The following is a 21,812-nucleotide window of genomic DNA, read 5'->3' as shown; positions in this document are numbered from 1 at the left end:
AAAGAATAAATGTTTGCTGCGTTTTGTTAATTCTATAACGGGAAAATGGGGATAAAATGGATTTCCACGGGAAGAACAGGTTGAGATGTCAACAATTAAATTATATAAATTTATTTATAGATATGTATTATTCAAATTTTTAAATTTCCAAATTTCTTTCAAAAACTAAAATGTTTCCAAAAATTCTGGTACACATTTTGTATGATATTTTTATCATTCCGAAATATTAAGACGCTACATTATCTTATCATAATTTTCACATCCATTGGTCAAAAATACCCTCTTTTCTATAACCAGAGGAATTTTTTTTTGTACACTTTCCGTCCGTTTAGTCGGTTCATCCCGTTTCGTTACTTCCCTCTCCCTTACTCCGCGTGTACGTGTGTTTGACCGAAACCGCACAAACACACACGCGACTTGGTCTACCTGAAACTGAAATTTTCCCGCATTAGATTGAGGCCCTTGCCTTCCATTCCTCTTCTTCCAACTTCTGCTGTTATGTTGCATGCGGACAGACAATCGCAAAGAAGGTTAAAGAGAGAAGGAAAGGGAAGAAGGAACTGGTTCACAAGAGGAGAGGAAAACAGAGAGGAGTTTGCCTTTATTTTCTTCCTTTTTTGGCTGCCTATTTCGTGTGCTCTTTCTTTCCTCTTGTATTCTCCTGCTTTTTGTGTTTACTTTATGCTTTCGTTTATCGACCCGTTTTGTATGTTGTTGTTTGTGTGTTTGTGCTACATATGCGATGTACGCTCTCTTTCTCTCTCGAAAACTTACGCTCTTATTCTTTCTCTTGCAGCATAATTTTCGGACTCCTATTCGCATAAAATTACTTTAATCTCTTATGCTTTGTTTTATCTACGTTTTGTCAGTTCGTCAAGTCCATGAGTAAAAGATTAATTTATTTTGGAATTCCCCAGTTTTGTTTTTCTCACCGCGCCTTGCACTTAAATTTAAGTTTCGTATCTGTCTGCCTTTGAGTGTTGATAGCTTTAGGAAATTTATCAGCTGTTATTGCTTCTGTTAGGGCTAGCGGTAGTTTTGGGCGCTCTCTAACACTGCACACCGAGCCGGATAAATACTTGTGGATTATTTAAGGTCGTTTAATTATTAGGAAAAGAATTTTTTTTAATTGACAAACCAAAAAAAAAACACAATTTTAACAAGTTAGTTATTTGGTGCGTTAAGTATCGAATACTTAAAATATATGTTACACATCTATTTAACTAAAAAAATAGTGCGCACACTAGAGAATTAAAATTGTGAACAGTTTTCAATTAAACATAAGCATAAAACATAATATACTTCTTAGATGTTAAGTTTTATGCTGTCATAGAACGGCAGTTTAAATTTAGAGGGAAAGGAGGATTTTTTAGTTCAAAATTAAGGTTGGTCTAGAGAACTTGGGGTTAAACCGTTTCAGCATCTGGTAACACTGCTGGCAAGCAAATAAACAATCGAAGAAAAAAAGAGAAAAAAAGCGTGTAAAAAAAGACCAAAGCATAAAAACAAACAAATTAAAGGCGCAGAGCAATGTAATTGTGCAATTGGTGAATTAAAATTAGCAAGTGATCATTGTCCACTGAAAATGCAATCCCCTTTCCTTGGCCCTCGTCCAAAAGGTGTGGCTATAGAGTCAACTATAGCCATAGTGGGGCCAGTGAAATCCCTCCGAGTATCAGTAGCCCCCAACAACAGATAACGCCCATACTTATCAAGTTCCCCTCCTCCTTTTTACAGCGGCGTTGCCACCTCACTGAGCTGCACGGACTCCAGCACTGGCTCCAGTGAGGATGCGTCCGATCCCGGCTCACCGTACAGTGCTCTCTCGCAACTGAGCGACCCGCCCGACCCGTTCGCTAAGATGCCGCCACAGATACTGGGAAACGCCAGTGGAAGTAGCTCAACAGCGGCCGCTTCTCCGTCTTCTAGCAGCGCCAGTCAGGCGACACAATCGCCAACCATCCACCATAGTCATCTTAGCCAACACAGCTCCACAAGCGGCATGCCCAAGCCAACGACGCCCCAGCGCCATGGCAATCCCAGCATTGTGCCCACGCTCCAGTGGCCGTGGAATACCAGTCTGGGCAGCACATCCACCGCTGTTCCGGCCGCCACGGCCAATAAGAATAAGCGAACCGCTGCAGGATCAGGAGGAGGAGTAGGAAACTTAGGCGGAGACGGTGCCTGCATTACTGGCGGAGGAGCGGCTGCAGCCAAAAAGGCGCGCAGCGAACTTGCCGGCTCCTTTGACGCAAGTAAAAGACTGAAGGTGGCCGCAATGGAGGAGTCGCAGACCAAGATCACCGGTTTCTTCAAGTCTCAGATGAAGCCATCTCCAGGCGGCGGAAAGCTTTCACCACAGCCCGGCCAGCACAGCAATCCAGCCAACACGCTAACCATGAGCACGCCCGCAACCACCGCCTCGCTAAACAAATATTTCAATATTTTGTCGCAGCTAAAGGAGCAGAAGGCCCAGCAACAGCAACAACAGCAGGCAGCGAAGGCGTTGCCCACACCAGCACCAGTGGCTCCGACCGTGCCTGCACCGCCCGCTACACCTGTTGTCACTGCCAGTCCCAGCTTGCCTGTGCCAGCGCTGAAAAAGATTGAGCGCAGCACCAAGCAGCCGGCCAAAATTGCCCAGGTGGCCCCCAATTTGCGTAAGACACCAAGCAGTGCTTCTTCTGGCAGCTCTTCGTCATCCTCGTCTAGCTCCTCGAATGGCTCGAGTACGGGCAAATCACCGGCCAAGAAGCACGTAGCCATTGCGCCCAGAACGCCGGAAATGAAGCAGCAGCAACAAGGAAAGGCCGCTATGGTTTACCGACCTCCGTTAACAAGTCCGGCCCTGAAGCAAAAGCAGATCTCACCGCCCGCCCCAGTGGCGGCCACCGCACCCGCCCCAGCACAAGCACTTAATCCGTCGCCCGCCCCCGCTAATCCTACGCTGTACCAGCTGCCCGTTCAACTGCCCAATCTAGTCCAGCTGCCGCCCCAGCTGGCGGCCGCCGCCAATATAATGCAGCTGAACAATGTGGCAAAGGCAGCGGTGGCTGCGGCGGCTAACAATAATGCGGCCGCCCAGGCAGCGCAAGCTGCACAGGCTGCGCAAGCAGCTGCCGCCCAGTATTTCCTCAACGGCACTGTCTTTAAGCTGCAACAGGTGACGACGGCCACGACGACGACGGCCACCACTGCCACAGCTGCGGCAGCTCCAGCTGGCAACCCTTTTGGACTCCTTAATTTAGCGACGGCGGGCAATCCCTTCGGCATTCCCAACGCCAGTGGACAGTTTCCCATTGACGCCATTCCGGGAGCTGGAAGCTATCTTCATCATCAACTGCTTCTTGCCAGACAGAACAACATGAATTTAAACGGTGATTATTATAAGAGTTTAATCTAAAGATAACTGAAGATTGTAATTTTTTAACGTCCTGAACTAATGAGTGTTTATGTTCCTTACAGAAAATATGGCTTCCAACTCATGCGGGAACATGAACTTTGTTAATCCGCTCAACAACCAACAAGTGGGACTCAAAGATAACAAATTATATATAGTGAACTCGGCCGAGTACCTAGGTTACTTAATGAGCTTGCAGATAGCTCTAAACAACCAACAGCATCAGCAACAACAACTCATATCTGCCACACAGCCGCCACCATTGGCGGCCACAAACAGCAGCAATACGAACACCACTGCCACTCAGCCGCCACCATTGGCAGCCACGAACAACACCAATTCGAACACTGCCAACAACTCGACTGCCAGCAACAGTAACAACCACAATGCCTCGAATAATCTAAGCAACATCAACAACACTGCCATACAGCCCCAGCGGGCGATAGTGAAGCCGCCGATGCACAGTTCCACGCAGCCGCCGCCGCTGGTTACTATTTCGTCAATGCCCGCTTGCTCCCCAGTAGCTGCCTCTTCGCCAGCAGCTAAACGTTCACTTCCCGCCGCTAAGCCATACCAGAAGCGGTTGACAGCAAAAGGCAGGGTGGGGGCGGCGTCTATCATTGCTACGCCCACTACGCCCCCGCCTTTGGTTCCTACGTCGGCCACAAAAGAGCTGGGCCAGCTGCGGAAAAGCACGGGGACTATTGGGCCGCAAACAGCCACGCCCACACCAACGCCACCGCTGGTTAGCATCGCACCCTCAAAGCTGACGCCCACGCTTAGCGTTTCAAAACAAGGACCTACGATGAAGCTAGCCAATAGTGCACCCGATCTTTTTGATCTGGTCAAGAACTCCAAGGTGGTGGCCAAGGTGTCGCAACCTCTTACGCCATTGCCCTTTAGCTCTCCAAGCAGCAGCAGCAACGGAAGCCACTGTCTGCGGTCTTCGCCAGCCCTCTCCACCTCAAACTCTTGCACCCTTTCCGCTTTCAGTAAGATTAAGATGGAACCATCGGAGCTTGCTTCACAGATCGGCTCCTTGCCTTCTTCTTCGATGCCTCAAATATCACTCAAGCCTCAGAGTTTCGCCGGACATCTGCCTAAGAGGGAGCCGGACCCCGAGTCGAGTGCCGAAACTCTAAAGCACGACCTTTTGCCAGACTGCACCAACAGCAACTCGAACTCGAATTCGTGTAGTAGCAGCAGTTATTCCCACTCAGTCAGCTCTGCAGCAGATCTCTCGCTGGAGGCCTCTACACCCGCCCCATCTCCGTCGCCTTCAGTGTCGCCCTCCGGCTTGGGATATTCCTCGCCGGCGGCTAGCAACATGAGCGGCAGCAGCCGGCGAGCTGCCAGTCAAACTGACATGCTCAGCGAGCTGGTAACTTCGTCGTGCCTATCCAGCGGTGGTGATGACTGCTCCCAGGCCACAGACTCTCCTTCAACGCCGACACTTCCATTGCAGCTGGTCAAAATCGAGGACACGACCACTCCGATTTCCACGGCCAGTGGCGGAAGCAGCAGCGGGAGTAGCAACTACGACGAAGAGGACGACAAGTCGGTTGCCTCGTTGGAGACTCATCAGACGCACAAACGGCTGAGGGACCTGCCCACTCCGGAGTCGGGTATTGGTGGAAGCTTAAGCAACAGTGAGAGCAGCAACTCAATAGCGGACGCCATGTGAGTAGATTTTACAATCAGATATTTTGCTAGTGGTCGCCCAATTTTTAATCGTTTCAAGCTCTTAGTGTTTTTGACAACCTTGTTAATAATTTCTTAATATTCTAAACTAATTCCAAAAAATTCCGCAATATCCAAACAGATCCTCCAAGTCTGCTTCTGTTGGACCACCCACTACTGCAGCGAGCTCCTCCTCCGCCTCAGACAGCAACTCACTTGCAAGCAATGCTTCTTCTCCCGCCTCTCCAGATGATTGCTCTGCAGCTCCTTCACCAGCTTGTTCCGCGTCCACTGCCGCCTCTATTCCACCCAGCACAGTGGTAGACATAGCTATGGTCGAGGCCACCAGTAAAAGTCTGCCAAAAAGTGCCATTTCACCTATACTCTCGCAACCAAAGACCATCCGTTTCCCGGCTGGAGCAGGTGCTGGTGGCAAAGGCGGGAAAAGGCACGACGGCGTCTGCTATTGGGATAAGTGCAACAAAAAACATGAGAGCAACTCAAAACTGCTGGACCACATGCAAACGCACCACGTCAATACGCAGACGGGCCCTTTCGCATGTCTCTGGGTGGGCTGCAAAGTGTATAACAAGGAGTCATGTTCGCGCCGCTGGCTAGAACGGCACGTGCTATCTCACGGTGGCTCTAAGCAGTTCAAGTGTATTGTCGAGGGCTGCGGCCTTCGGTTTGGCTCACAGGTGGGTTTCCTTCTAATCAATTTGGCATTTCACTTCTGTAACTCTTGATGTAATTCCTTTTTCAGTTGGCGCTGCAAAAGCATGTAAACAATCACTTCAATGCTACGGACAATGCCAAGGAGAGCACGAACAAGCGCACCTCCGATCCGCCCGTACCCAAACAACTTCGCAAGAATGGCAAGAAGCTCCGATACCGCCGTCAACCTTTCTCAGGTAAATTAAAGTGGCACATACTCGATTAATAGTGTTTAAGTAGGATTTTAGCAATTATCGATTAGAACTCCAACTATTACCACTTTTTACTATTTGCTTAAAATTATAATATCCGTACCTAATTTTTTTTAATAAAAAAATCCTAATCGAAATCTTAACTTCAGCTCGCATGTTTGACTTCTTCGACACGGGAATAATGGAAGGGCTACAGCACCGCCTACGCCAGATTAGCACCCTTACGAACGGAGCCCAGGCCATCGAGTTCCAGGGCCAATGTCTGATGCGTCGGCGCAACAGCCAAGGCGACTACGAATGCTTTGTGCGCTGGTCCCCGCGCGAGATGTAAGTTACCCTATAGGACTGTCTTTTTACTAGACTATAATTGCTTTTTCTATTCGATTAGCATTTCTGACGAGTGGCTGCCAGAGTGTTCCAATCGGACGCGCCAGCACACCAAGGTGTTGCACATCAAGCAAATGCGACCAGCTGAGAAAACGCGAGTGGACAGCTTACTCAGCACGGCCTTCAGACTACGATACGATTCCCAATTATTCGCAGACGATTATAATGTCAACGAGCAGCAGATTGGCGGGCTAAGCGGTAGCGATTGCGAGGAGGATGAGGTCGAGGATGAAGATGAGGAGGAAGATGAAGACAGTAGTTCGCGCAGTGTGAGCTGCGAGACGGTGTCTAGCTATCAGCAGGTACTAAGCATCGCCAAGCTACAGATGCAACAACGTAGGAAGCACCCGCGTAAACCACACAAAATGACACCAACTGCGAGGGAGCTGATTGTTCCAACGGACGCCCTGGTGCCCATTTAAGGCTCTGCCAGATTTATAGTATTCACTAAGTAATTAAACCGAAAAAGAAACGACAAACGAGTAAACAGTGACAAGTAGACTAGTTAGTTAAGTTAAGTTAATACCTACGTATATATCCATTTATGTATAGAAACTATAAGTACTCCCGCTTTGTTCAATTTTGTTTTGTTTGGTTCGCGTGACCAGGCGTTTATTTTATTGTTCTCATCCATCGATCCTTGTAGATATTTCCGGATGGAAAGAAAAGTAACAGTCAGGACCATTTAGTGGCCACCTTATCGCATCCCACCCGCGCGTCTAGCAAGTGCTGTTATGAACGAATGTCCTAATTCCTAGAGTTCTAGATTTATTTTAGTTTTAAAATATATACTTAGTAGAGATTCATCTGGAAATGCCGGACTGGACAAGACTGGTTCAAAAGCTAATTTTATGTTGAACTTTTTTAAAATTTCAAGTTACACTTCGTTTTCATTTTGTTGCCCCTCGTCGTATTATATTGTAATTTTATAAACTGGCCAAACTTACACTGAAAGCGGAAAAACTACGCACATAACTGAGCAGTTAAAGTTTTAGTATAGTTAAGGTACGTGGAAGAACACAAGACTTGAAGCATTTACCGCTACAAAATACGAGAAATATTTGTAAAACATTTTGTACTCAACTCGAACAGCAATGCAAACAGTTTTAAGCCTGAGTTAGACCCAAGCCCAAGATGATTTTACATTAATTTAGTGCAAATAGAATGCAATATTCGCCAACTCATCAGCGTCTCAGTTCGTTTTGTGAAAATTTGAAGAGACAGAAAAGCTAAATGCATAATGTAAATAATATAATATAATATTAACTAGTTTCGCTTTTAAACTTACATTAAAAATATTCATTTAGAACTTAGCCAAGGCAACCCCAATTAAAATATCCAAAATAAAGTTATCGAAAAGAAATCCAACAATCACAAGCAAAATATAACAAAATAACTTAATGTTTTAATTTTTTATGATTTTACGGCAAACAGAAACATTTTGATGCTAACGATGCCTCTACGACATTATCTTACTACTATATTTTGTGTACATATCCGAACAGCAAACCAAACATCCGTAGCTAATGAGCTAAACGGCATCCGAAATGTATCATTTTCAATACCAATAAATACGTGCTTAAAGTAAGTAAAAATCGAATCAATGAGATGAGAAGAGAGATGCAAAATATGAAAACAAGAGTACTCGACACTGCCAAAAATGTAATTAAACAACAAAAACCCAGTTGTTAAGAACGACTGATTAATTTAGTGTGCGAACTAATTATAAACTGATACATCCCAAATTCCAGCTTGAGCACTTTCCCTATGTTGCACAGTAATAGCTCGCCAATAGGCGAGTATATCAAATATATCTATGTGCTGTCGTGCGGTAGATGTAGAAGCGTCTCTGTGGTTAGTTTAAGCTTACAATGACGAAGAAAGAAATATATATATTAACGTACGTGTATATCCCCATATAAAGAATATATAAACAGAAGGCAAATGTCGGGAGGACTTTTGAGCCATATACATGTATTAAAGCAATACTCTTACGATAATCGCTGATCAAGCTGGTTGACTCTTCCATTCGGTTAGTCTTTCAATGCCTTTCACCCGAGTTCTTCAACGCTTTGTACTGCAGAATATGAAGAAATCAATGACTAATGGAAATAAGTATTGAACAAGAATCCATAAAAAGGGAAAAAATTCAAATAAAATAAAACTACCTCAAATTTTTGCAAGCATAAAACGTAAAAAACACAAAAGAATTTTTCGAGACAAGTTTTCTAAAGCGAAAAGCAAAAGAGTATATAGTTGCAGCAAACAGCGTTTTATGACAGATGTGGCAGATAACCGTATAGATCCGAATAGGGCAGAGCCGAGAAACAAGGGAAAGTTAAAAGAGTAGTACACACTAACAAACAAACAAGGGGAAATCGTAGGCTAATTCCATATTTTGCTAATATTGCGTACAGTTTGTAGGATAAGCAGCGATCCAGTTGAACTAAATTTACATTTGCTTTCCGATTTCAATCCGTTCGGCGGTCCTTACCGAGGCGATTACCCACATTTGCATTTGCCTTTAGCCCCGAGTTCAGATTGAGTTTGTACATAGATTAGTTTATCCAATACGAGATATATATTAATTATCATAACCATAATTTTAATATTACAACCGCTTTAATGAATTGTCGACAGAAATAAATTAAGCATCTATAATTATGGTAATTAGCAGGCGTACATAGAGTATACAAACGTATACAGGAAAAGCATTTCCGGACATACACACAATTATTTGGAGGTATATCCTAGTTGATTTTTGATGGTTCTGGCCAAATCAAAGGCGGAAACAAAACCACAACAGCAGCGATCTTGCTTCGATTGTAACTAATGTAATCAAAAGAATTATATACATATATATTATTGAACTCTATATACACAACATAGTATGTACAAGTGGACTCAAAAATGATTCTGAAACCGATGAACATGTAACACGCTGAGGAATGAAAAATATATAAGAAATAAGTATTATGCAAGCTTGGTGGTTTTATTTCGGGTTCAGGCGGTTATCCTTAGCGATCTTATCCGAATGGAGGTCTCAAAAAATGGACAAATTACCAATCGCTTTAAAAAGCTAAACAAAATATTCGTACAGGTCGGAACATCATCATTAAAAAATAACTATTTTACCATTACATTACCACGATAATGTTCTACACTCACAGTTACCTACTGACTAACATTTTAAAACGTTTTTGGTAAGAATATTAAAAAAGAAGAGGAAACGCTATAGTCGAGTGACGCGACTATAAGATACCCTTTACTGTTTTACAAAATTTTAAAATATTATTTTGCTAGTGGAAATTCACAATGCGCCACCTATTGTCAGAGGAAGTACGTAGTTATAGTGACGTTACTGCCCATGTGAGGCCTTATAACCTTAATTTCTTTATAATTAGCGAAATAATGTTCCGATTTGAAAAATCGGATAGATATTAACAGAAATAAGTTCCACAAGGTCAAACGAAGGCATTCATAATATTATTATAGACGCCACAGTTTTCCGCGGTTTGTGGGCGTTAGATTGTGCGTGGCGGGATGCAACTTCGTGGCAAGTTGCAGAGGCATCTTTTTAATACGTGTTCCTAAGCAAAATTGTGTAACTCTTATAGTTTTTGAGATTTTTGCATTTTTGGTTTTTCGGGTTTTGTAGGCGTTAGAGTGGGCGTGGCTTGATCGGAAGAAAGCAATTCGCATTGGGAGCATCATAAAAACCTACATGCTTAATTCGAACTTTCTATCTCTTATAGTTACCGAGATATAAGCTTTTCTAGAAAATCCGAAAACCGTCTTTTGAACCTTGTGGCTGTATGGGTGGGTGTGGCCATATAGTAGTACCACTATAAGATACGCTGGCATCTAAAGATTATACTTTCTGAATTTCAACTTTCTAACTCCAATAGTTCCTGAGATTTCAGCAATTTTAGTTTTTTGCTATTTGTGGACGTTAGAGTGGGCGTGGCAGGATGCTGTAATAAACTTGCGCTGTCCCGGGACCTCAAGAATCTTCATGCTTAATCTCATCTTTGTATCTGCTATAGTTCCTGAGATCTCAGCGTTCATACGGACGGACGGACAGACGGACATGGCTCAATCGACTTCGCTATTGATCCTGATCAAGAATATATATACTTTATAGGGTCGCAAAAGCTTCCTTCTATCTGTTACATACTTTTCAACCTTTTACTCTACGAGTAACGGGTATAAAAATTCTGCTTAATTATTTTCTCTTGTCATATTCAGATCAAATGATTAATTAATTGAAGTCGCACAGGCGCATAGAAATTGCCAAATGTTAAAATCCCATTTAAAAATAATCATTTTGCGAACATATATATATATACCTGATATCTTAGCATTTATACGGACAGACGGACATGGCTAAATTGACTCAGCATTGATCCTGATCAAGAATACATATACTTTATAAGGTCCGAAACGCTTCCTTCTACCTGTTACATACTTTTCAACGAATACAATATACCCTTTTACTCTACGAGTAACGTTTATAATCATTTAAACAGGAATCTGCAAAAATGTTTTGCCCCAAACCTACATAACAACAATAGCTTATAAAAAAAATCTTACCGATCACACTCATCTTTTGTTAAATTAAAAATCAAATCAAATATTCTTAAGCATGTATGTATATATTACATACTCAAAAGGAAGGAAATAACAAATTTCTTTAATTTATAATAGTAGATATTTAGTTAAAACACGACAAAAAAATGTGCAGATTTATTTATTTTTATTTGACAAAATTAAATAAATATTATACAATACTTAATCTCAAGCATTTCTTAAAGAGTACTAGCTGCTAGGGCCTACGACTCGAGATTAAAATGATTAAATTAAAGATACTTAAATATTAAGTTTGGTTCTAATGACAAAATGGCAAAAGTTCATAATGATTTCTTGTGAAATTATATTTAAACTATCGGAAGGTTTTTTTTTTTGCCGAAAATGAGAGCCCTGACGCTTTCCAGAAGACGGCATGAGTTGAGTAGATGGTGGTGGTGAGGTGTTCGCCGCAAGGGCAGACGGGAAGTGGTGTTCCAGTAAGGATATGTTCGTGTGTTGCACGGGTGTGCTCGATACGAAGGCGGATGAATGTTGAATATGGCCGCTTTCCAAGGTGCGCTGGCAGAACAATTTTTGTGAAGGTATTGTTGATGGAAAACTTTCGGTGGTCATATAGGTCCCATTCTCTGATTTGTTTGTCTTTAAGGTGGAGACAGATACGATTTCTTAAGTCCTTTTTGTTGAAGGGAGTAAAAAGAAAAGATGGTTGCCATGGATACCTTGGTGGCTGGGCCGTGTTATCTCCACGATTGTGGGATCTGTTTGACCCCAATTCCGTAAATAAGATAAGGTGGTCAGCAGATTACAAAGTGTAACGAGTTTTTGGTGGCAAAGAGACAGGCTTATAATATGGCGAAGGCTTCCGCAGATGTAGTAGAGCATTTTTTGTTAAATGCATTTTGCAAACGAGCTTCATGGTCATTTCTTCTCTGCGAGCCTGTATGCTCGGTAGGCCCGACTCAGGCAAAATGCATGCGGTAGGTGAGGTAGGAAAAGCGTTTGTAGCACGTCGGATTGCATCATGGTATGGAGCCATGTTCAGATTTATTTTACATATAGTAAAAGAAAGATTATTAATAAAACAAAATTGGTACATATGCATTTAATTAACATTTTCCATGAAATACAGATCCATTTTTTACGTGTGGTTTTTAGAGCATTTTATATCTTATTTAGGTAGAACTACTACCCAATTTTATTGTCTTGTTTATAGATAAGACTAGTTCTTGGTTAGCTTTTTGCTTTTTATCTGTTCCATAGATTGAAGAAAAAATTTCATAGCGCCCACATAGTTGGTATCCGAAACTACTAAACTGACTTTGTAGACTCCATAAGGAAGCGGTGGAAGAAGACTGCTGTCCATATAGCCGTTTCTTGCTATCAGTTGAAAATGTAAAGAAAATAAATAAAAGTAAGAAGCTTGTATATAGATATACCGAAAATCGGCAGAAATGCTTGACATTTGTAAAACGCTTGAACAACTTCCAGTTTTTGACGCCATAGGGTATAGTTTCTTCTTTCGATGACGTCACACAAATTGATTGTCACGTCAACTAAGAATGGCTTGTACTTTAGTCCTTCATAAAAACCTGAATTCGAATCTGAAATTAAAGCTTTTAAAAAGTATTTAATCTAGAATACTTTAAAGTTGACTTACAAGTGGTTTAATCAATGGAAAAATCATGAAGCAATCCATGTTCACCACCGCCTTATTCCAATTGATCGTCTTGACACGGCAAAAGACATTACTCACCCTCGTCTGATTAACCTGGCAGTCAATATTGATTAGCTTATGAACTACCTGGGCGTGTTTCTTTTGGGTTATAAACGTATATATTGAGTTCTTTTCCAGACTGAGTTTAAATTCTCACCATTTTTCAAATAAAGCAGCTACATAGAAGCACTAGTACTGCGTACTGCATTTTTGTAACTGAATGTGATAGTATTTAAATAAATTCAGTATTGTAAACAATTATTAAATCGGGTTTTAATACGCTTTTAATCGATATTCCAAGAACAATATTTAAAAATAAACGCTTTCACGATTGTTGCTTGTTATTACCCTAAACCAGGGGTGCTCAAGATCGTCTTACGGCAGAGAATTTACTAACACAAACACAAGAAGGCGTGCACATATTTTGTGTTGGTGCACTGAGAGAAAAAAACCATCACTAATTTCACTGACCCACCAAATGTGAATAGGACTTTGATGCGAGTTTTATTCCACATTCTGTTGCCGTCATCAAATAAACCCACCCACATAAAGAACATTTTTTTTTTGGAAATTAGAAATTACAATTTATTTCATACAATGTCTGTTGTTGATGGTTGTTTACTTGCTTTATAAGTTGTTTTGAATACACAGTTACAGTTTCTAAAACCTCACCATTGGGTACATGTATAGGTAGGCTAGCGTTGTCGGTGCATGCAACTTAAACAAATAACAAAACAAATTCGTGACACAATTGGATCGCTCTTCTGCTAACAATAATAAAGTGAATCCTCAACGAATGGGCTGTGGTTCCTGGGATTGTCAACCGAATCACTTAGATTCCCTTGTCCGTTTCCCGATGAGAGCGCAACACTGTCGCTGCTGCATTGTGGTAACGAATGTGAGGAATACATGATCTGATTCGATTGGCAACGTCACATATTTATATACAATTGCTAATTGTGTGCACAAGTTATTCATTTGCAGCTGTGTTTTGTGCATTTCCATTGCGGTCGCATTTTGTGGGGATGGAAAGGCATGCGCAGGCGGAGCGACCATAGTTCCGGGAATAAAGCGCCACCGCGCGGGTTGAGCACCTCCGCATTCTCAGCATCACGAATGCATCGGCGCCCAACGGGCAGTGGAATATGCAACATTCTCGGAACGGGATCGATCCTCTTGCGGGCCTCCCTTACAAATTAATGTTGTTATTTGCCTAATGCTCGTACTATACATGTCGATCTGTTGTTATTGGGTTCGGCTTTGTTGTTGCTGCTTATAACTTCTAATTTGTTGGGATTTTACAATTTTTTTTGTTTAATTTTTGTAGTAGATTTCGTGTTGCTTATGCGGTTGTTGTTGGTATGAGTTTCATTTGCAACATTCGTCTACGCTTTTTAGGTTTTGCTTGCACGACTTTCGTTATTGGTATTCTTGTTTGTTGGTTTATAATTTTGCTACTACAATTTCTTGTTAATATTTTATACATAATATATATTTTATATATAATATTTTCTTTACTATACAATAACAGCGGAAAAATTGTGTGTTGTGGTTGTTGTTTTGCAGTATTTTGTTTTTCTCAGTTTGTCGCATTACATTCATTCACTTGATTTGTATTGTTTCGTACGTTTTATAACAACTTTCTCATGTTAATATGTATAATTGTTTATGATTTCTTGTTCTCGTTTAAATATATATATTTTGTATATATTATGTATATCAATACCATAATTGTTTGTATTACCATCTTTTTCTTATCACAAAAAATCATAATTATATATATAATTTATTATTATTAATTTTTAATATATTATTCTTAGAATTGAACAATAATTAAAAATAAACATAGGACTTAGTTACATTTTGTATGTGTGTGTGTTGGTTTTGTGTGTATGTGAATGATTGCATGTAGTTGGATTTCGCAGTTGACGTTAAAGTATTGCCAAGCGTCCGCTTCCCGCCCAGCCGTACGGCAACAACTCAGCGGCCACTGTAGTGAGCTTCCACCCCGCCCACCGAAACCGGGAGGCGTGGCGCGCCCAAACAGTGGTCAACTGACAAGAACGGTACGAAGTCGCACCGAACGGCAGCGGGCAAAAATTTTGATGGTGTTGTTGCTGCTTGTTTGTTTGATGTTTTGGCCCTTTCGCTAAATTTGTTGATCTGATTTTGTTGCAGCCGCGACAGGCTCAATGCAAATGTACAAAGTTTTTTCTGACAATTGTTGATTTCTTTACAATTTTTTTCTTTTTGTTTAACGAACTTTACATATACACTAAACATTATTTAATAATAATAATGGAAAAAACAAATAACAAAGAGCACACAAAATTGTGGAGCGCAAAAATAATAAGTAAAAGAGAAGGATTTCTTGATATAGCAAAAATCATAATTTTTATAACTTTATGAACTTAACTGCAAATTGTTTTCCTCGTGTTTAAGACTGATTTTGAACGGAAAATAACTAAGCTAAACCACGCGCCAGCAAATCGAGGTGAATTGAGCAACAGGTGCAAATTTGCGAACACCCATGGGCAGTGCATGGCGGAATCCTGCAGCCCGACAGGACTGGTTTTGGTTGTTCTTCCTATGTACAAACGGCCCATGCCAGGTTGCCCCGAACACGCACTGCTGTCGCTAATGTTGCATTTTTGAAGTTGAATGTTGATCGGTGGTTGTACACAATTTTACCTGCTCCTCTTTAAGCTGCTGCTGCCGCTGATGTTGTTGCGGTTGCTGTTGATTGCTGGGCGCCGTTTGTCTATTTTTTGTTGTGTGTTTGCATTGATTGATTTATTTCGTGTACAGGTAAATGGCCACAATCAAGCCGTAAAGACCCAACACTTCGGCGAAAATGAGAATCAGGATCATGCCGACGAACAGTCTGGGCTGCTGTGCTGTGCCACGGACACCAGCGTCTCCCACAATGCCGATCGCAAAACCGGCTGCCAGGCCAGAGAAGCCCACCGCCAAACCGGCTCCCAAGTGAATGAAGCCCCTAGAGATTGGTACAGTTAGAAAATTTATTCGATTGGGGGAGCGGTCTTATAGTTACCTGTATAGTGAGTACTTTGAGGGCTCTTCCAGCGCACCGGCAATAAGCACAGCCACCACCAGACCGTAAATGGCAATGATACCCGCCATGACCACAGGAATGATGGATTTCATGATCAGTTCAGGACGCATCACTGACATGGCAGCAATACCGGTACCAGACTTAGCAGTGCCATAAGCAGCGCCCAGTGCTGTGGATGAGATTCAAACATACCATATTTATAATACATTTATTGTCATTTCTATATTGGTTTTTGCAAAACTATCACTATTTCTATTTCATTGGATGTATATAAAATATAAATACTTATGAATGCAATTTGTATTTGTTCAAAAAGGGATACTTATTTTGCCTTATTGAATTCCTTTTTATGGGGAGTTACTAAAGCTTGGTCGTAAGTATAACTTATTGGTTAAACTGTCATTTAATGTTACATATTTAACTCCATAATGTGTTCACCAATTTACCGATGGCCAACCAAATAATTTTGGCTTTCAATTGCTTAATCTCTGGCCGCGGACGTAACAGTTAGCAGTCACATGATCGCCCATAACTGACGTTGTTTGATGAAAAAAACAACGAAATTCCCACCCGCAAAAGTGCCACTCGTCGCCCAGAGTTGTGTTTCAGCTGGAGAGCAATAAAAACTTGCTCCGCTCACATTCCGCCAATCGGCGAGTTACTACTCGTTCTCTCGAAAAGTCGGGCAAATATTGATAAGGCTGAGCTAGAGATTTATACAACAGGTATCAAACGGGGGGCCAGGGCAGGTGGATCAGATCGGTCCTTTAGGCAGGTTCCTGTGTCTAGAGATTCTACATAACGTTTGTATTGATGGGCAGTAATTGAAGTACAAAACCAGTTTCGAATGACGGTCAGCTGAGTGTTGGTGTGTTTGTAAGAGGGCTGATAAATCGAATTAAGACGCACGCACACCACCAGCTGAACTGACACTCATTTATATGTGTACTCATTTATATGAGTATATATATGGGTGTATTCAAAGTTGACGGAGCGGGAGAGCAAATATCCCCCATGTCATGTGATTCGATGTTAATTACTTTTTTTTCCGCCCCAAACCACGATATGAAATGACTCTCATTCAATTCAGAGGAAGTTGCGATAGATTTGAATCGCTCTGAAGAATCTTGCAGTAATCAGCATAACGATTGAGAAATTTAACTTTTGCTTTATGTTTGATGTCTACATCATCAAACAAGAAAGCGAGGGGAATTGGTAATGAAAAAAACCAGAACGAACTTGAATAAGCCATTTTTTTATAACCACAAGAGATATCTCGCGTCAAGCACTAGCACATAGAATCTATGAGGTCGAGGCTGTCGTCACAAAAGCACGCACACATACAAAAAAAATCGAATACTTCGAACCACAAGTACAGAAATAATATTAGTGCGTTTGTGGACCGCATTCAGTAAAAATGCATTTTAAATGTGCCTAAATTCATTGAGGAAACATTTAAGACAAAGACCACTCAGGCTATTGACCCAGTACTTTTCTAAGATGGTTAGACCACGTGGTACACATTGATTACATAAATATAGTATTATATTAGACAGAAAAAATAAATTATTGGCAGTAGTTAATCCTTAGGCCAAAATAATTAATAATAATTTATTATTTAATACCAAAACAAAGGTAGGTATAGTACCTAGCCAATTTTTTCATGTGCAAATGAAAAACATGCGTTTAGCCGTCAGGTGTGCCAGTGCGTACACACCACGACTGAATATGTGTTTTTCTATGGCATTCATGCTTTTTCAGGTGTATTCATTCAAATTCACAAATAATAACTAAAAAACTTGAATGGCATTGTCTTGCTTTGCCTTTTTATTGCTCCTTAATAACCGAACACAGCCATAATCGAATATACGGCATTTATCCAGAGACAGACGGCATCGCAAACATTTCTATGGGCGTTGAAAACAGAAACAAATATAAAAACAGGAAATTGGGAATAAGAGGAAGAGGGGACAACATAATAAGAATAAGTCCACAACAACAACTACTCGCACATTTGTAGATAATTATAAAATGGGGGAGATAGCGAGACTGGCAAAATACACCATCACTGAAAAAGTCCAACAAAACAAAAACAAATTAAAGGCGTCACAGTTGAGTGAGCAGAAATCAAAAAGAAAAAAGAGAACGATGAAAAGAGGCGAATTTCGGATGAACCAGGTTATACCCAAATATAAATGCATTGCTGACCAATTATCAGCGCAGGTGGCTGTTTGTTTTTATAATCCCTCTTGCATGCTTACGCGGGAAACAGCTGGATAAGATAAGATAAACGAAGGCGATTCCAGGCTGTACCTCCTATTCAGGGTGGCGAGTTATTGTCGTTGATTGATTAAAGAGCAATGCAAATAAAAGTCGTTCTCTAACTCACACACCAACATTCCAATAATTTTTGTGTTTGTGTCAAAGTCAGGTTTGCAACAGAGGGATATTTTTTCTTTAAAAGTTTCAATAAAATTGAGGCTCGCACGTGTAACAACATATTATGCGTTAGCATAACCGTTTTTACATAATTTACTAGCCTACTACCATTCTATGTATATCTGCTACTATTCCCGCTACTGCGATTGCGCAGGCAATTGTTGGATTGTGTGCGTGCTCGAGTATTCTGGAGCTGCTGAATGTCATTGTGTGAAGGATTTTCTTGGCAATTTTGGTATTTTTAGCACAGTGCGAGACGAGGATGTCGGCCAGCATTCCAAGGGGCAGGCAAGTGCTGATAAACCGCAGCCCAAAGCAACGCCCATTGTTCTTAGTGGAGTGATTCTGTAGTCGGTGTATCAGTCATCATAAATAAGATAACTGCAGTTGCTCGCTGGAAGAGAGTCGAAGAGCAGTAGCGATGAGTAACTGAAACTCTCATTTTTTCAAACACTCATGTGATCGTGAAGCGGCGTTGCCAGATCTACGGCACAGTTACTCTTGATAAAAGCCTAAAAATTGATTTATGTGGTCGACTCTCATTGCATAAGCAGCCTAAGTGATGATAATAGGCAAAGTAAACTCTACTAGAAACTGATTCTTCTTCTTCTTGACTATCAAAATAGAGGGTGGGTGGGTCAGGTGCAAGTCACAAGACAAGCTACAAGGAATGACATAAGGATTGCGTCACAAATGGTCGAAATTAGTGGAAAGCGGTGTAAGGGTAACCTAAACTTAGCTGTCATAAACGACAGCGCGTGCTCCCTCTTATTTTCGCCCATGCCTTAAGTTCGTCTTGCGACACTCGCTTAGGAAATCTTATCTTAGCCAAGTCAATTGGTAAATAAGCTACTTATCAGCGGGGTAACTGCGAATGAGTTTCATGATAACCCACTGGAAAAAATCCCAGCTAGCCATGTGATGTAGTTTGGAAGTCGATTGATCATGCAGTAAACGATTTGGGCATGTGATTACCACCGCCGAACAAAAGATCCTCATATGGGGTCATAAGTTGTCAGTTAACTGGGTTTTAAAAAATCTGATATGGGTATGTTTTATATTATCATGTTTTTCTAATTTTCAACATATGATTTCCTAAGACAAACATAAGATATGCAACTATTAGGTCATGAGGAGTCTGATACTTAGGATTACAAAGAAAAAATATTTCGACCCCTGCTCTAACCAATAAAAAAAACTTCAATATGGTAACACTTCTCTGTGGTCTTGTGACTGTTGTGAGAAAAGGAAAGCGCGCTTCATAAACTTCACCAAAAACAGTAACTGTTCTCGCACTCACACACATGAGCTCAATGCCACCGAGTGCGAGAGTGCGCAGCGCTCGAGAGAGCAAAGAGTTAACATGTGTGTGTGTATGAGTAATGCCGTTTTTAGCATGCTGAAAGGCGAAATTTATTTTTTCACTGCGAAATAAATGTAATTAAAAATTGTAATTATACAAATTGTAAATAAGAGTAAATATTTTTGAAAGTAAGCTACAATTCGGAGCGTGTTAGATTTACTGCTGGTCACGCACACACAAATGAGGACTTGTTTCCTTTGTGTAGATAAAAGCCCGTGTTCCTACACCATTTGTCTACCCTTGCCGCTATTTCAAGTTAGTTTCACATATAAAGACCCGCACACCCACATGCTCTTCCTCTTCGCCCTTTTTACGCCACAAAAAATGTTCGATTTTTCACGGCATGGGCATCGCATGACATATGAAATCCTTAATTCAACTTACCCGAGAAGATGATGGCGGAGGCGGCGCCCATAACTCCGAAGAAGGGGCCATAGATTGGGTTGTCGCTGCTCACTTCAGAAGACATTTTGCTTTGTTTGTTGTGTGTTTAAGCTACAAATGATCGAAAGGCGAGATTTTAATTCGTTTCGCTGCTTCTTTTTCTGATTGCACTGTAATTTTTTTCGGCGTTTTGCACTGCTGAATCTGAATGTTATGCGCGCTCGTTTTATATGTATGCGTTGCTTCGATTCGAAACAAAGTATTTTTATTATATGTACAATATATGTGCTATATACGTGGGGCTTTACGCTGCTTTGCTCTGCGACCAATGCTGCTGCGACGACGAACGAAGTACGAGTGTGGTCGCTCACGGATATACTTAAATATACTTTTTAATCGCGAGAGCGTTGAAAACGGAGCGAGTGGCCAAAGGCTAAAACTGGGAGAGAGTCGCCGATGAGAAATAATGAGCGAGAGGTACTCGTTGGATATTGCACACTGTGTGTGTCATGTTATGTGCCCGTGTGCGTGAGAGAGTGAGCGCATGACAAAACGGGCTCACATGAACGAAAAGCAAGTCCAATTGGCAATGACAACGGCCTGGAAAATTACACACGCACACACAATCACATGCCAGTGGATGAAAACTTGATTTTCTTGGCTTTTGCTGATAGAGAACTTTTCCGTTTTCGAAAGTCCTGAAGAAACCTTTTCCCTGCGTCCAATTTTCCCTTACAAAAAATGCACACCAACAAGCGATCTCATTGCTATTGACTGAGAGTAGCTATTTTGTGTATGTGTGTGTATGTACATACGAATGTCGTGGCAGAAAATATTGTACAATTTTTTTTCGCTGATTAAACTCTGTTTAAAATCGAAGTTGCCTCAGCAGCATAACTTTTTTCCGAGGGCAGAAACTTGGGCAGGCTATCCTCACATGACCGCCGATCGGCGATGCTTTTCCACTCACGTGATTAGAAATCTAATTAAAGCAATTCGATGCTCTGTGGCTGGCCTCTTCGGGTTACTGATGGCTTGCTGCGTAAAAGCGCGGATCGGATACTGAACACCAACGAGTTATTCTGCTTTGCTTTTATAAACTTTAGTCACGGGGGCGGATTGGTGGCGATTTTTGGGCCAGCGTTGCCACATAACAAAAGTTGAAACGTACTAAAAGTGTTCCCACTAGATTGAAATACTAAAAAAAAATATCGCTAAAAATTTGAAGCGCACAATAAGACATTGGTACTTCTTATCCTTTATTTATTTGTTTCCCGCATAGTTTCATACAGTTTAGAGTAACAATATAAAATTATATTTTAATCCAAATCAAATTAAAATTAAACAAAATGGTTAAAATATTTATTTAAAAGCTAAACCAGAGGCTCAAACAGCCTAAAGTTTATCGGAAGTTGCTTCCGGGAGTTCATTACGATATTGAATGTTTAGTGTTAACTGGATAAGTCTGGCAATCCCTTTGATTACAATCTTTGGTACGCCAAACGGTAACATCTTATACATGTCAAAACTCTGCCATTTTAGAAATATTAAAAATACGCAGGATAAACGCTGGGAAAAATTGAAAATAATGTGGGATGAAAGGGTAGGAAAGGCAACATTATACATATTTTATAACGTTTTAGAAAATCAGAGGGAAACTTAATTTACGCATTTTCAAACTACTGGTTAGACTTTCAATACAATCAGTGTTTCTGTTCTATTTTTTAAAATTACAAAATTTTGTATAGATATAAAAATGAAAATATTATTTTTGCAAACCTTTCAAAAAATAACTTAATATCTTATTTATCCGCCATAAGTTATGTTTGTTTTTATTATCGGAATGGAATAAA

At 41.0% G+C, this 21,812-nt stretch overlaps 2 protein-coding genes across 6 annotated transcripts in view; one reads left to right on the top strand and one right to left on the bottom strand.

The window, feature by feature from the left end:
- Positions 1–7,789, top strand: part of LOC108114904 (zinc finger protein jing) — a 119,883-nt gene extending 112,094 nt beyond the window's left edge. For 2 of the 3 annotated variants that reach the window (XM_017226077.2, XM_017226078.2), the window contains exons 2-7: positions 1,738–3,377; positions 3,466–5,080; positions 5,223–5,778; positions 5,844–5,991; positions 6,156–6,333; positions 6,395–7,789. In XM_017226077.2, coding sequence (XP_017081566.2) covers positions 1,738–3,377; positions 3,466–5,080; positions 5,223–5,778; positions 5,844–5,991; positions 6,156–6,333; positions 6,395–6,815 — 4,558 coding nt within the window. In that variant the 3' untranslated portion in view covers positions 6,816–7,789. Of the gene's footprint in view, positions 1–589; positions 1,533–1,737; positions 3,378–3,465; positions 5,081–5,222; positions 5,779–5,843; positions 5,992–6,155; positions 6,334–6,394 lie in introns of those variants that run through there. The other variant, XM_017226079.2, reaches the window with a different exon arrangement.
- A 5,464-nt stretch (positions 7,790–13,253) lies between these two features.
- LOC108114909 (V-type proton ATPase 16 kDa proteolipid subunit) lies at positions 13,254–21,061 on the bottom strand. Of its 3 annotated transcripts, none has more exons than XM_017226086.2 (4): positions 20,930–21,061; positions 19,960–20,070; positions 15,753–15,942; positions 13,254–15,695 (listed from the first exon to the last, which is right to left on the bottom strand). In XM_017226086.2, the coding sequence occupies exons 2-4, from the start codon at positions 20,042–20,044 to the stop codon at positions 15,491–15,493; spliced, it is 480 nt and encodes a 159-aa protein (XP_017081575.1). In that variant the 5' UTR covers positions 20,045–20,070; positions 20,930–21,061; the 3' UTR covers positions 13,254–15,490. The 3 variants fall into 3 exon arrangements, with proteins under 3 accessions (XP_017081575.1, XP_017081576.1, XP_017081577.1); XM_017226087.2 differs by lacking the exon at positions 20,930–21,061 and adding an exon at positions 20,256–20,328; XM_017226088.2 differs by lacking the exon at positions 20,930–21,061 and adding an exon at positions 20,238–20,255.
- Positions 21,062–21,812: the final 751 nt, after the last annotated feature.

The sequence above is a fragment of the Drosophila eugracilis genome, unplaced genomic scaffold, assembly GCF_018153835.1.
Source record: "Drosophila eugracilis isolate 14026-0451.02 unplaced genomic scaffold, ASM1815383v1 contig_90, whole genome shotgun sequence".
NCBI lineage: Eukaryota > Metazoa > Arthropoda > Insecta > Diptera > Drosophilidae > Drosophila > Drosophila eugracilis.
This window is presented reverse-complemented; position numbering and strand designations above follow the sequence as displayed.

Coding starts and splice junctions, on each gene's coding strand:
- LOC108114909 (XM_017226086.2), bottom strand. CDS start 20,044: ATGTCTTCTGAAGTGAGCAGCGACAACCCAATCTATGGCCCCTTCTTC. Junction 15,943..19,959: donor CTCCGCCATCATCTTCTCGG/GTAAGTTGAATT, acceptor TCTCATCCACAG/CACTGGGCGCTGCTTATGGC. Junction 15,696..15,752: donor TCAAAGTACTCACTATACAG/GTAACTATAAGA, acceptor ACCAATCTCTAG/GGGCTTCATTCACTTGGGAG.